Here is a 16299-nt window from a genome sequence, read left to right as displayed (position 1 = left end):
AAAAAGAGAGGGAAAACTGCTCTTTTAGTGCAATACAGAAGTGTGCCAGAGACATACACCTCAACACATACTAGGCTGTCTGTTTTCTACACTGAAGATCCACATTCCAAAGAATTACTTCATTTTCTCTTTTGCATCTGAGACACAATTGGGAAGGCTGGTAGATAGCAGACTTTCCATCCTCCTCCTGGATCCAAAGGGAATTCCTCTCCACACAAGCCTAGGAAGATCACAGCTAGCATCTTAACAAGCATGATCACTCCTGTTAGGAGTCTTTCCTCTCCCCACAGGCCAGCAGGGGATAGGACCTCTATTCATATACACTGGCTCTTCTTGGATTTGACTCTCAGTTAAGAATATTTCTGGCAATGGCTGTCTGGGCTGGGCACCTGTAGAGCAAAGCTAGGTAACATAAAATCACCCTCCTATTCCCAGCTAGAACAGTATTTAGTTTCTACAAGGTGCAATGCTTCTGAAGAGAACAAATTAAATGACAGACACTGAATTCTTGAAAAGCTTTACACTTGAACAAGCCACCCTAAATAAATCAGAATAACCAAAGCACTCCAGCATCTCGAAACTCTTTAAGTCAGTGGATTTCAGGCTTCTGAGTGAAGCATTGATCCTTGTGGAGAGAACACTCTGTCTTTGTGAAACCAAGATTACCAGAAGGACCACACACCAAGATGTTTAAATACCTTTGCAGCCAATCCCTGTCCTCACACATGCTCTCAGCAACCTGCTGATTTCACAGACACCAGCATACACTTTCATCTCTTCCAGAAAACATTATGCATCCATCAGGTTCAATAGTTGTTTTGATTTCAGGGAACAACACAGAAGAGCAATATTTTTTAGATGAAAGCCAGAGACAGAACAAGATGACAGCAACTGCATGAAATCCATAATTCCATGCTGTGTTGAAGTCCCTGCCTGCTCTTACAGCACTTCCCTTTCACAGAAATTATTTACTAACAAATGTGGGTTTTTCTTTGTTGGACTTCAAAAATGTTTTGCATTTATAGGAGACATACAAAGAAGAATTAAAAGAAACAAAGGAGCTGAAAAGCACCAAATATATAGCTTACTTTGCACATTTATTTATAGAAGATAGTATCAATAGTTTCTTGTCAAACATGATGTATAATTCTAGAACCTGCAATTTATTCATGCAATGCAGTTATATAAGCACTTAAGTGACTAATCTCAAATCACTATCAAAAAACTGAAGTACCATGTGACAATTACAGTCAGTGAAAATAATGATGAAGTTTCATTAAAAATAGCATCTTATAAATCTTTATTTTTAATCACCGCAATATTGTAGTTAGTATGCTGCCCAGCCTCAAGTAAAATATACAGAGGTAATTCTGATGATCACACGTTTAAATTTACATCCTGAAAACTCCAAATTCTGTCTTCTTCGTGGGTGCATTTAGTGCTGCGCTGAGACTGAGGCCCAAAACCAGTCTTGTGTCAGCTGGATCAATAATTCCATCATCCCATAATCTAGAGAAAAACCAAAAACATAACAAACCAGAACTTTTAATAATTAAAAGAAATCAACATACACAGCTGGTATACTTTCAAAACCGTGAAACTGGAAATGGTTTATATTAAAGAAAGAGGAGTAAAATAGCTAAATTATACTCAAAACAATGGAGTCAATTCATGCTGTTCATCAGTGCAATAGACTGGTGTGCATTACTCCATGGAATTGTCTTCTAGAACAAAGTATACATTTTAGATAAGTGAAGAACGTCAGACCCACATATTTTAAATAGATTCTTCATACTTAATCATCTCCTTAAAGAAAAAAGCCCTCTTTGCTTGTCAATGTTCATGTGGAGAATGATCATCTGTCAATGACCTACCTTCTTCTATTAAGAATGCTTGCACTTTAAGGATTATGTCACATCATTATTTACACTATTCAGGTCAATTAAACTGCCAGGTGAGGATGATACAAGTGTTTACTCTTTCGTCATTAAAAAGTCAGAATAAATTTCAAGTATTTTCAGAATTTCTATTGTGGGTTGACCTTTGTTGGATGCCAGGTGCCCACCGGGCTGCTCTATCACTCCCCCTTCCCAGCTGGACAGAGGAGAGAAAATAAGATGGAAAACAACTCATAGGTTGAGATAAGGCAGTTTACTAAAGCGTAAGTGAAAGTTTGCACAGGCACAAAGAGATAAAATACCTAACAACTTTATTCTCTACTTGCCATCAGCAGGTGAAGTCCAGCCACTTCCCAGGAAGCAGGGCTTCAGCATGTGTGGCATTTGCTTGGGAAAGCAAACACTGTAAATAACCAATGTTCCACCTTTCTCCTCCTTTCCTTAGCTTTTGGAACTGAGCTGAAGTCATATGCTATGGAATATCCCTTTGGTTAATTTGTGTCAGCAGGCCTAGTTGTGTCCACTCCTAGGATCTTGCCCACCCCAGAATACTACTGGGGGAAAATGTTGGAGAGAGAGGCTTTCTAGCTACTAATACAAAGCACAGGACTGTGAAGACTGCTGTGGGAAAATGAACTCCACCTCAACAAGACCCAGCACAATTTCTTTCATTTATTTTACCATTAAGTCCATTTCTGAACAACTGGAAGATACTACCCTCCTTAACCAAGGCCTGAAGGCAATTAAATTATAAATAAGCAGCTGTCAAATTCCCAGGTCGCACACATAGCCAACACTTGTAAATAGTCTCTTTGATATTATCCAAAAATTAAGGTCTTTGTGGCATCAGTTCTCAATGACAGCTTCATCCTACCTAAATTAAAATCTGTGTTGAAATTCCCAGCAGGCCATGAAACTGTAAATATTGTTATTTCCCCAGCAAGATATTTAAGGAAGATACCACACTGCTCATTGAAACCCAGTCTCACTTAAACACATACTTTAATCACCATCTGCAGAACATATGCACAGTATCTTTGGTTAAGATAGGGATGCTCCTCCTCCATCCCATCTTTCCCTAGAGAGACTTATTTTGCATTCTTTGTGAACTTAGTTCACTGTTGGCTAATGCTTAATTCCTTGTGGAAAATTTAAAAATACAATAAACAGTCATTAATAGGGAGCCAAGACTGACTCTACCAAGAAAAGGCACAGCCTTTCCTTTCTAACTGAAGTTCCATCTGCAAATTTTATATTGTTTGGAGATTACTTAGCAAAATCTGTTAGACGGGAAACAATATATTTTGCACTCTTCTTTCAGTCCTAAATGTGCCAACCTCATCCCCAAGAAGACTGCAAACTTTACATAAATACATACTTATAAGCTCGAGGCAGCTGCAGACACTTCTGACTGTTTTCCGTATTTGCTTTATTTTGCCATTTGCTGAGAAAGTAATATTCATCAAATCAGATAAAAATATGAAGAGACTGACAATGTATGCTTTTTATTTTACAACACGTATCTATCCTAAGAAGCACAAAATGGAATTGCAGTAGAAGACACCTTTAACAACCTCAAGCACAAGGGTTCAGGCACAGCTCTAGGAGCATGTTTTCCAACTATTAAAGAACTGTATTTACAACTAGATAGAGAAGAAAAAGGATACCCAGCTCAGAAAGAATGCTCTACTATAAACAGATCTTATCATGGTGCAGCTTCCCAAGCAGGAAACTGTTAAACTAAATGGGGCACAAGAGCAAAACTGAAGTAAAGGAGAAGAAATGGTCTGGAGAAGGGAAGACTTTGCTGCTAACTGGACAAAATCAGGCTCTTTCTTTCTTAGGAGTGAAAATCAAATTTTGATTTAAGAAATCTTGCACCACAGTAGTTGTGGTCACAACTCACTGGCCCAGCTGCTAGGTCCCACCCAGCAGAGAAAGAAGTCTGGAAAAATGATAGAATCCTAGAATGGTTTGAGTTGGAAGGGACCTTAAAGATCATCTAGTTCTAATCCCCCTCCCCATGGGCAGGGACACCTTCCACTAGACCAGAGGTTTCTAGAGCTCTGAGTTGCTCAGAGCTCCAATCAACCTGGCCTTGAACACTTCCAGGGATGGGCCATCCACAGCTTCTCTGGGCAACCTGTTCCAGTGCCTCACCACCCTTGCAGTAAGGAATTTCCTCAAATGTAAAAAGGAGAAAAACTTCTGGCATGGCAAAAAAACCCCTGCTATAAACCCAAAATACAAATATAAGAAAACTGTAACTCTATCTAATTTCTTCTCATTTTAGGATTCTCAGTCAGTACATCCCTTCTAGTGGGCTAGTAACCCAAGCATTGGAATACTCTTAACAGCCATGCTGTACCTGCAGGGAAGCAGTACTAACAGCAAATTCTGTTTCAGATGACACAAGAGCTGTCTGTATCATAACTTGGATAAAGTGCATGTTTCAAGCTCCTGCTGTCTGACTCCTGTGAGTAACTCCTTTCCTAACTGTATCTTTAAATTTTAAGTAGTAACTCAATTTTAAGTAGTAACCCATTAAAATATTTGGGCTTATTTGGGCAATACTCTATTGAAAAGAATAAGAGGAACTGCTTCTTACCATACAAAAGCAAAAGCAATTGGAGGCTTTTTTTTTGTTCAAAATAGCCGAAGAAAAGTGGTTTTACAGAGACTTACATAAGACATGTTTGAATTTGCTTGATTTTTTCCCAAGACAGTGGTTGTAGCTGTTGATATAATCTAGCATAACAGAATGGCCAAGACAGTACTTACTACACTTTCAACTTCACAGAGAGTGCATTACCAAAGTTTAATGCATACTTTTTTTTCTTCCCCTTGTATTTATATTTTGGTTTAGTTATGATGAATATAGTCAGATTAATCTGCCGAAAGAAAGGAGAAGATCCTCCTTAATAGCGAAAATAAAAGTAGTTTTGTGAGGTCAAATAAATCTCAACCCTTCTGTTTTCTTAAGACTGTGAAAGAAATCCCAACTTTATGAACAATTTCAAATATAGTAATTTCTATTTTTAAGCAAATTTTGGGTTTCTGAGTGATACAGGTTTGCTCTGCATATAAATTTTTTTTCCAATAAATACCTGCAATTAACTTTTTTATTCATGAAACACATTGAAACAGAATGAGGGAATTCATAATGCTTAAAATGTTCAACACATCTGCTAAGGGCGTGGAAGGGCAGGGATGAACTGACTCCAAAAGAATCACCAACTTAGTGCAGTACCTTCCAAGCTGCAACTTCATAGTGATAACTGCTGTAATAACCACTTCCAAACTTAAAGCACATTTTAATGGCAGATTTGTTTGGTTTTTTCTTTTCTTGGTAACAACACAATTGACTTATATTGACAACCGTAGAGATTTGATGTTGCATGGAAGTCAAGCTGCTTTCATATGGTCACCCCTGGCTTCTGCTTCTCTTTGTTTGAAGAAAACTGCATTCTCTGTTGGGATGTAACATTAATAATTAAACTATCCATTAAAACCCCATTGCTGGAACATGAGTCACACTACACTCATAAAATATCTGTAACTGAGATAGTGTGAGTAAAAGAAATGAAGTTGCCTGAAGTAAAATGCTTGTGCAATTTGTTAAGACGCAAATCACTGAAATCTTTTAAGAAACCTCTGAGCAGATTAATATAACTCATTAAAAAGGGTGCTGCCTAATGACCACCATTAATTAAGACTGCTCATTGTGAAAGGTTCTAATAAAAAAATTGGTTAAAGTCTGATTAGAAAATACAGCTGCAGGGAACAGTATTGACATCCTGTACATATAGCAAGTTATCACTTACAAGCAAAATGATTAAAGAATAAATAGGGATATTTGCTTGTCTTTTAAGATCACTAGGCCATTTTCCTTCTCTCTCCTTATTACTGCAAAAAGCTTGATTCAAAGCCTAATGAAGTCAAATGGAAGGGTCACATCAATCTCAATGGCCATTAAGGGTGAGGCAGACATTAGGCAGGAGAACAACAGTATGAGGGAGCCTCCAAACCAGCTGCACATGAGCAGCAATACAGACAACAATCTTTGTGTTCATCTATCATTTTTGTTCTCTCAGAAATGCTAAGATGTTTGCTGGAGTTTCCTTGTTGACCTTTTTGGTGGAGGGATCTTACAAAACAAAGGCTGTCCAGATTCAGTTTCAATTACAGCACCCTGACATTTGGTTGACAATCAGCTGTGTTTTTACCATGCTTGAAGCCCAACAGGAAGCACCCTTTAGAGCAAAGGGGACTGGTTACTTCTCCCTGGATTACAGCAAATGCTTGCTAATAAGCAGCTGCTGATGTTGGCTGAGGAAAGGGCTGTCTCCAAGGTGCAAGGTGAGTGGTACATCCTTCCCCTTAAGTACACTTGCTGCAAAGACTGTAATCCACTTCATCTCATTGTTTCTGCTTGGACAGCCTACTCCACAATAATGAAAACTTCTGAACTATTGATCTGAGATCTTGCTTAGGAATTAGATAATGCAAAGCATGAAAGGGCAGGAAACATGAGTATATCCACTGAAATACCCAATTAACTCTATGAGAGAGCAATTAAAAAGCTCCTAGACAATGCAGACTGCACCTACTTGAACTGAAAAGCAAGAGAAACCAGCCTGGACTGCTTGACCTGAGCCAGTCACACACTGTTGTCAAAAGCCCTCCTTTGTGAAAAGAGGCATTTAACTTTCGTTGCTTATAGCCAGATAAGCCTCAGTGGGATTTCAGCTCTGACATTTGACTTCATGTCTCAGCTGGGCTTATTATCTTGAGTGCAGCATCACATGAACCCAACCTCATGCAATCCAGACCCACGCTAGTTTTCAGCCAACTCACATCTGTGCACGTCACACTGCCTTTCCAAGCACAAACAGTAAGAAATGCATAACTACCCTGCTTTTTCAAATAAATGACAGGTCAACTAGCACTAAAAACACTTTCTAACACCTAGGCTGGGCAGATTTAAGCTATTTACTGGGGTGACTAGCAGATTTGCAACCTAACTTCACAAAATGGCCAGATATTCTGAAAACATAAACTGGTAGAAGTTGTTCATTAGAGAGCACAAAGCTAGTATTAAACACTCAATTTTCACATCTAAAGATCACTGGACAGTATTAAAAATTTAAAATGTGGCATTTTTTAATGCTAGTCTTAACCCTACAGGTAAAACTGCTTTCTTACACATTAGTAACTTACTGTTGTAAATACTGACAAATACTGTAAATCATCTGTTGGTTTTTGGGAGAGGGTAAGTTTTTATATTGCTATTATATCTAATATATTGAAAGTTAAATAAATCGTGAGTACAAAGAGTCTGACTGTTTCCAGTGAATGTATAAAAAAAAAAGTAAAAAAAAAAATCACATTATTCATCTTCTGTGGGGTAGGGATTAATTTTAAATACAGACGGTTTGACTCATTTTTTTAAATGTTATTATATGAGTGGAAAATTCTTCTTCTTAAAATACAATTATAAAAAATGGTAACTCATATTTTTTTCATTTTTCCTTCTTGACTTAGAGCACAGCGTCAGCTGTTAAAAACTTCTGTGCTATTTCTTTTACTACCCATTAAAGATCAATCCTGATGTAGGTATTCATTTGATTAAACACTAAGATTAATGTAGATTTCCCAGGTATAAATATCTCACTTAAGATATAACTCAGTCAGAAGTCAGTTATACATCAGATATTCCACTATCCCTACAGAAAAGAGTAAAAGTTAACAGTAATTTCATATCTTACTTCTGATCATGAAGAAGGAGCTCTTCCCGGGTTACCTGTCCCTGCTTCCAGTGGGTGTACATTTCCTTCTTACTCCACAGTTTGAGGAGCAAATCCTTGCTCAGCCATGCCAGTTTCCAGCCTGCCATGCTCTATTTCCTACACATTGGAATGAAGAGCTCTTGTGCTCTAAGAAAAGTGTCTTTGAAGAGTTGCCAGCTCTAATCAGCTCCTCTGTCTCTAAGGACACTTTCCCAGGCCATCTCATCCACTAACCCTTTAAATATCTGGAACTTCACTCTTCCAAACTTTAGGGTCCAGAGTTTCTCTTTGCTGGCTTGCAATCCTTGAGATCCTGAACTCAGCCAGGGTGTGACCACTACATCCCCGGCTGCTTCCAACCACAATCCCTTTAATGAGCTCCTCTGCACTGGAACAGTGCACAGGACCAGGAACGCCTTACCTCTGGCTGGCTGGTCTGATACCTGGACCAGGAAGTTCTCTTCCACATACTCCAGGAGTCTCCTGGGTTGTTAACTGCTAGCTGTGCTGCTTTCACAGCTGACATATGGGTCACTGAAATATGCTATCATCAGCAGCTGAGAGCCTGTGGAAAACAAGCTCTTGGATACCACAAGCAGAAATACATGGAGGAATTTTAGCACTGACAGGATGAAACTAATGCAGAATTACAATCAAAGGCCAAGAAACCCTCCAAGCCACTTTCCACATGTATCACTTCAGGATGCCACCTTGGCTTCATTAGCCTAAATAGTTCCAGGGCATTTATTAATATTCCATCAGTCTGAGCATGAAATGCTGTAAAGGACTCCTCAGCAAACATGAGTATGCTGCACCCATCAGCTAATGCCCTACAAAAATTGCTATCATCCAATACAATCACCTACCATGACCATGGCTTAAGGTCTTCTCGAAACGGCTAGCTCCTTTTCCACTGGCCTCTTCTACTTGCAGGATCCCACTAAAATTCCTCCCAACACACATGCAGCCACTCATTACATTATTCAATAGGCTTTAGAAAGGTGACCAGATACTACACTGGGGAGAATGATATAAAACCTATCCAGAATAAAACACATAACATAGAAACTCCATGCTACCACATCATTACTTCTAGAACCAGCAAAGTAATTCCTGCAAGCGCATGCTGTCTTCTGAAACAGTTCATGGTACCAGCTCCCAAAGACAGACAAGACATTGGTTTCAATGCACATCAAACACAATCTTTGTTTTTGATTGTTCTGTTCTGCTGTTCTTTAATACCAAGAGCTAGATGTCAAGTCCTGTGATTACAATTAAGTTTTAGAATAGTTATTTATATGTTACCTTGCACTGGAATAGTAAGGGTTTCCTTCCTCCTCGAACCTCCTAATGATTGGCTCCTTCAAAGCTGCTTCATCTGCCTCAGACAACTAAAAACCAGATAAAATATTCTTTAATATTTTCTTCTACAATGATAGCAGAGTTTTATATGCAGCATCAACCTGAAGAAAAGATCATGCCTACATGATCTCCCCAAAGTTTTTTTACTCTTCTAGCACACAATTGTCAATTTTGCATGTTTGATAATAAAATTAAAATACCACTTTTCAAAACAAGTGAGTGGAAAAAGGAGAATAAACATACACTTAAGTGCAAGAGCAATTGGTGATTAGCACTTGAAAAATTACTGAAGCTATTGTACTGAGAAAAAAATTTAGGTTGCCTTTGGCAAGATTTTTTAATAAAGTAAGTCTGTGCTATTCTAACACTGGGTTTCTCTATGATCCAGACTGGTCGCTGTGTAATTCAGGAAACTTTCAAGTTTCTAACACATTTTACTGACATTTAACTACTACTAATTACTTTTCTTGAACTTCTTTTTGGGTATCATGGATTTGGGAAAGTAAGACAGACAGAGATGGGGGTGAGTATGTTCTACCCACAGAAAGAACAAGTGAAGTGTTGAAAAGGAATAACGCTGAGATAACATGTTCATACTGCTTCACTGTTCTGATTAACTATTCATGATAAATATGAACAATTTTAAGACATCACAATAAAACCACTTCTTATGGGATCAAGGCACTAATATAACCATAAACCTCATAATTAAAAAAACCCAACTCAGCAGAAAAGAGTGTGCAGAGAAACTATAAAATATTACTAAGCAATATACCTCTAATTTTCAATTAAAATGTTGAAATGAGCAAAAACCTTTCCAAACCTCTCCAGACTTCTGCTGTTACAAGCTTCATAATTCTCAATCACTGAATCATTCGAAGATCAACTTTCTCTAGAACTGCCACCTTCATAGTAATTGGAAAGACACTTTATCCTGACATATTCCTCTTCATACTCCCGAACCAAGGAGATTCCTGGTTGCTCATCTGGGGCAGAACTAATAACTTGGTGCAAAAGTACAAAAATATGATGGCATATGAAATACTCCTCTTTTTAAGCAAGGTAAGGAATGTTATGAATGATCTTCACATTTCAAAGAGGTAAGCAGTAACATTTCACAAATGCTTCATGTTTGTTAGTGCACTAGGTGGCATTGGGGTAGTTCACTGATGTCTCACTCTTTTGTACCCCCTCCTAACTCACAAAATGACCAACTCCAGTGAAAGAATAAGCGATAATGACTTTACTACAAATGAAGGAAGAAAGATGTACCTGTTTTCCCTCCCTTGCTTTTTGGTCCTTAGCTATTGTAGCTAGAACAGTTGCAGCTTGTTCCCCTCCCATCACTGATATGCGAGCATTTGGCCACATATATAGAAATCTTGGACTGAAAAAATGCATATTAAACATTAAGGTAAGACATTGCCATATTTCTTAATGAAGAACTAATTCTCACTCAACTACAAATTCCTTTTTATGCATGACAGTATTACAATATATTGGGTTTTTAAAAAGGTACATTAACATACTTCAGTGCTTGCAGCATTGCATTCGAAAATTTAAAAATTCTGTTCATTTCCATTATTTAAACACCTTTTTTTAAATATTTCTCTTTCTTGAGCCTCTTCAGCTCATATCCCTAACCCACAGGAATTTTTCTCCTAAACCTCCCAAATAACTTCAATAGTATCAGGAATCTTGAAAAATGAAATTAAAAAATCACATAAGCCATGTCCAAAGCATCAACAAAAAAATCTTTAGGGGTTCTAAAAACCTTACTCATAAAAACAGGCTCATTGAAGTGAATAAGGAGTTTTTACACAAGCTGATATACTCTTCCTATGAATGCAGAATAAAGGACCAGCCTATAATGCCCAGTGATTGTTTAGGACTTCACAATTTTTCCACCAGTAATTGAAATGGGAGAAAAAGATGTGAACAGGTTTACATGTCAGAAGGTCTCCTCTGTCACCTAACTCAAGGTGAACCATGAGCCTTATCAGTCTCTACAAATGTCAGGTTGTTATTTACTTATGAACATATTCACCAAGAACTGTTTTGTTTTCCAAACAGCACAATTTCTTCAAGAGTTCAGATGGTTTTTTTCAGAATGGTACTTCAAGGTTATGCTCTCTTAAATTATTTTTATCTGCTGTCATAATTCGAAGCAACACCTACCTATATGCTCTTCCACACATCCCATAGTTTCCAGCTCCATAAGAGCCACCAATAATGACGGTTATTTTAGGTACATTGGCACAAGCTACAGCAGTTACCATCTTGGCACCATCTTTTGCTATCCCTCCAGCTTCATATTCTCTGCCAACCATGAAACCTAAAGAAATACATGAACAAAGGCTCACCAGCTTTATATTATAATACTGTGCCATATGTCATAATATGTGCTTCACAGCACATGCAGAAAGAACTGAGGAGCAAATCATAAGGAAAGGCCTTCACCAGCTGCTGACAGGCTGATTTCCAAACAGGCTGGAGATGTAGGTACTACAAAGCACAGAAGAGGCTTTCTAGAATGCAGCCTCAACAGCTAACAGCAAAGTCTACAACATAGTGAAACCTCAAAATATTGATCTTACTCACCTGTAATATTCTGCAAAAACACAATGGGAATATTTCTCTGACAACACAACTGGATAAAATGTGTACCCTGTGGAGAGGAAAAAAAGAAAAGAGTAAGCCATTACAAGTTAGACAAGTGAAGCTATCACTACCAGCACTTTGAAGTCGGTGCTAAATCCTTCCACTGAAGTCCAGCAGAGTACTTCCATCAGGAAGTGCTATACTACTTCTCCTTCACCCAAAGTTAACTGCGAAACATGCACTCATGGTAGCAGAATTAAGAGATCTCCAAAAATGTGTGAGCCTGTGGTAAAACAGAAATAATATCCTTAAAAAGCGTAACTACTAATACCGAAAAGCTCAACTGCTGTGACTCAGCCAATATGCAGTTAAACCACAGACAGCTTCAGTGTGGCATCTGACATCAAGTTTTGTAAGACTCTGTCAGAGAAATTAAGACAGTCAGTCAGAGAAACATATCTCCCCATTTTCTGTACAAAATAGAAGCAGTCTTTGAAAACAGGAAAGGCCACATACATTATTTACTCATGGCCCTGCCAACTGCTGTAATGCTTTCTCCTTTTCCTGAGGGCAGATGCCCTCTCTCTATTTACTAGCAGAAGACCAATTTCCTAGCACAGTTACAAATAGTAGATTCCAAGCCTCTGTTTCAACTAATCTAAATCAATAAAGCTCCTCAGGTTATTTATCTGCTTGCTAGTGAACAAAACAAAACAAGGTTATGTAGCACAACTGAGAAAACATCTAACCTCTTAATATATATAAAACCTGCAAAGGTTATAAAAAGAAAAAAGAGAGAACAATAATAAAGTAGAATCAGAGAAGCACGTGAATAGCATAGTGATGATCACAGGAAAAATGTACAACAATTCATTACAAAAATGCATAGAAAAAAAAGGAGTTTTGCTAGAGCGTGTTCCTTATAGAAGCAACATCATGGACAAAGGTTTCTCTAGAAGTGAATTTCCTTTTACAGTACTGATATGCCAGTAACAGTCAGAAAATGAAGAATCCTTACATTTTTTTCATTGTTAGGAAAAGAAGTTGTAGCACTAAATTGTTAGAAAAATACTGGAAGTATTAGAAATACTGCAAGAGTTCTTTTCTACTCAGAAATAACTGTTAAAACAAATGTCAGATGAAAAAAAAGTAATTTGCTGCAGTGCTCCAAGTGGGAACTATTCCTTCAGCACATGAAACTCAATTTTGTGTATAACAGCAATAAATCCGGTAAGATTACTTCATTTCTCCCCTTTTCTCATCAATGCTTCCTTTTTCTGTATATTCAGACCCCCATTTCAAACACTGATTTCCTCACCATTAGCTCAAGAAGCATGTTGGAACAAAACTAGCATATATAATTGCTATTACAAAAAATTCAACTGACAGTTGTTTCTTGAAAAAATAAAGAACTGAAGCAAACAACACAGACCAAAGTAAGCACTTTGCCATACCCAGATACTCTTTATCACCATCATTCCCTGAAGTCCAAACTGTAAAGCACTGTTAACTGTAATAAAATCACAATATTCTTTCATAGATGGCCTTTCATTCACCAAAGAGGTATTTCAGCTCACAGATTTTGAGAGATTGCACAGGTTTTCACTCATTATTCTAAGACAGGAGATGCTGCAGCAAAGTATAAAAATTAAAAGTCTGGTAAGCCGATGAACTGAGTGCTGGCATCCAGGCTTTAAATTTTCCAGTTATTACAAAAACAACGATGTAATTTTCTGTAGTACTTCATGGTTTAGAGGTTAGGAATACTCAACAGGGTATTTGATGCAATCAGCATGGACTTGTAACAGCTCTAAGTTTCAGGATATACTATTTCAACTACGCTGTATTCACACGAATCCAAATGCTGTTCTGCTATTGGTCTATCTTCTTCATATCAGAAAAATCTACCACTGTTTCTAAAATATGGTCCATTGTTTTTACAGCTTATACCTGTTTCACATTTACAAGAAAAATGCGGCACGGGTTCTCTTTCTCTATTTAAAAAAGTTCCTCATTTCAAGAGCAAGGTGTCCACCAGAAGTTTTGCTTCTCAATGGCAAAGAAGCTAATAATCTATCTATTTACCTTTTTTGCTGACTCTGAGAAAAGAACTCCATTGTTTCCAATAATTCCTACTGGGTAACCAAAAATTCTTGCAAATCCTAAAGGAGAAAGATTAATTTGTAAATTTCCACACATATTTATTTTTCCATAGCATATAAAGTTGACACTTTCTCCTGGTAACAGAAACTGCCATATTTCTGAAGATAACGATAAACGTCATTAAAAATATCAGAGGGTGAGTCAGAATAAATCCAACTATAAAACTGGGAACATATACAGAATAATTATAGTTCTACTTACCTGTAACTAAAGTATCCCCATACAAGGCTTTGAATTCATCAAATCTACTTCCGTCTACAATTCTAGCAATGACCTTAAGAAAAAAAAGGAAAAATAACATTAAATTCCTAATCCTTCAAGGTTTTTAATTTGTTCAGAAGGAAAGACCATGGTAACATATAACTTGAAATCTTTACATTTATAGAACATCAAGCATCCCACCATACAAACAGTTTGGATGGCAGGCAAAGCCCATTTAGTTTTTTAAGTGTGATTCACCTACATGTTTGTAAAAAATGGAATTTCAAGATTAAGAATGTTCTAACCAAATAGTTAAATTATACACGGAACAAAGTTTTCCTGATTAGTTGAATTTCAAAGAAAAACCTCTGTTTATATTAAACATTAATCAATAGCCTCTCATTTGTAAAGAAAAAACCATATATACTCACGAGTCACTTTCTTAGAGACATGAGTATTTTTAGGCTTGTTTGAGTTTGCAACATACAAAAATAATGAAGATCTGATTTGAGGTTTCTCTGTGATGCAGAGGAGCCATTTTTAATAAATACAGATCCACTGCCAGCAAGACATTTGTCAGAAGATATTTATTTCAACTTTAAAAGAACATAAATCGGAACTATTGCAACTTTTGAGAGTGAATATGAAACTCAATGAAACTGTTCATGTCTTTTTCCCCTTAATGCCAAGCAAATCCTACTAATTTCTGCCAAACTTTTTAAGAGAGGTACATACTAAGACACTTCCTAAAATACATACTTGGTTAGTGGTGAAAAAGGCTCTGAATGTGGGATTTATGCAAAATATGAGGAAGGATGTTGGCTCAGACGAAGGTTCCAAGGCACATAATTACACTAGACCAGCAGTACAGTACAATAGTATTTGTATGCAGATGGGAGAAGGCTCAATTGTTTGGTGTGCTTATACTCCATGAATCTTTAAACAATTCATCTTTCAAAGGGTCAGCAGAAAAAGAAAACCATCATATCCCTGGGCAAGTCCATAGAATGCTTTCCCAATGAGGAGCTCCCATTTCTGCCAGCTTTTTCAGAATGTTACCAAACTCTCATCCTTGCTCAACCTTCTTAAAAGTATAACCAAAAAGTACTATATTCTCAACAGTCACGGTTATCACAATGGATCTACTGGACAAAACTATACAGAAATAACTACCCAAATCAGGTATTATCAATTATTAACAATTATAAAGAGTGATTTCCCGCAACAAAATGGGTGCATGTACGTATGGGCATACGGATCTTGCATTAAGACTCATACCTCTTTGACATCAAAATTTCTTTTTAGCTGGTCACCAACTATTCCATATATTTCATCAGCTGGAAATAAAGGCTCTTCTGATGGTTCTATAGTCACCTATAGTAATTTAACAAAACAATTTACACAACAAAGGAACCATCAGCCCACATTATGAGTTAAAAATTCAAATAACAATTAATTTGTCACCTTCTTTGAGCACAGACTTCTCTTCACCAACCATATCAAAATGCCTGTACTGGCTTGTCATTTTGTATAAAGACCAAGTTCCCTAAACTGAAGGTTGATAACAGTTTCTCACTTACTGTTACCTTTTTTCTACTCCTGCATATATCTCCACATATGCTCCACTTCTTCCAAGTTACAAAAAAATTAGGCAAGTCCTCCTATTTGCTTACTTTCCCCCCGCACCCTATAAGGCAGGCAGCATTCTGAGAAACTGGTGAAGATTTTTGTCACACAACTGAATACAACTTCTTGCCTTCCTTGAGCTTCCATTTACCCTCTAATATCTCCTACTAAAATAAAATAGGGCAATTCCACCCCCATATGCTATCCATCCCATTTACTACAAGGAATTCTTAAATCAATACAATTCATTGACAAGATTCACGTCTACACCCTCAGTTTTCAACTTCTCATTAATAATCCCAGAAAATATCTATTTGAAAAGATCCTTTAGCAGGTATCTAATTTTAAGTCCATGGAAATGATCATATCAGTTTAAAATTAAATTAAGTATCTTGCAAGACTAGATTAATCTAAAAGTGTAATTCTATGACTCTGAAGCACTCTTCTAGTGGCTCCACTCTTGCATTTAATCCCAGTAGTTTTATTCGGAATAACAAAGCGGGAATGTAATTGCAACATCAGAGAAATCTTTAAGGATGAGAACCATAACTTCCATTTTCAAACATGTAAAATCATAGACAAAATATGTATTATATAAAATAAGGGTTATATCAATCAGGCTAAGAAAAGCATTCCTAATTTCAGCAATGCAGTGTTTT

General features: G+C 37.1%; 1 protein-coding gene across 1 annotated transcript in view; it reads right to left on the bottom strand.

The window, feature by feature from the left end:
* Positions 1-1078: 1078 nt before the first annotated feature.
* The window catches only part of MCCC2 (methylcrotonyl-CoA carboxylase subunit 2), a 37095-nt gene continuing 21874 nt past the window's right edge, over positions 1079-16299 (bottom strand). The window contains exons 10-17 of the mRNA XM_069000991.1: positions 15293-15388; positions 14015-14087; positions 13736-13812; positions 11651-11717; positions 11228-11384; positions 10322-10436; positions 8993-9078; positions 1079-1509 (exon numbers count right to left, since the gene is read on the bottom strand). Coding sequence (XP_068857092.1) covers positions 1392-1509; positions 8993-9078; positions 10322-10436; positions 11228-11384; positions 11651-11717; positions 13736-13812; positions 14015-14087; positions 15293-15388 — 789 coding nt within the window. The 3' untranslated portion in view covers positions 1079-1391. The remainder of the gene's footprint in view (positions 1510-8992; positions 9079-10321; positions 10437-11227; positions 11385-11650; positions 11718-13735; positions 13813-14014; positions 14088-15292; positions 15389-16299) is intronic.

This window comes from Aphelocoma coerulescens (assembly GCF_041296385.1).
Source record: "Aphelocoma coerulescens isolate FSJ_1873_10779 chromosome Z unlocalized genomic scaffold, UR_Acoe_1.0 ChrZ, whole genome shotgun sequence".
Lineage (NCBI taxonomy): Eukaryota > Metazoa > Chordata > Aves > Passeriformes > Corvidae > Aphelocoma > Aphelocoma coerulescens.
The sequence above is the reverse complement of the archived record's forward strand: the minus strand, read 5'-3'. Positions and strand labels throughout refer to the sequence as shown.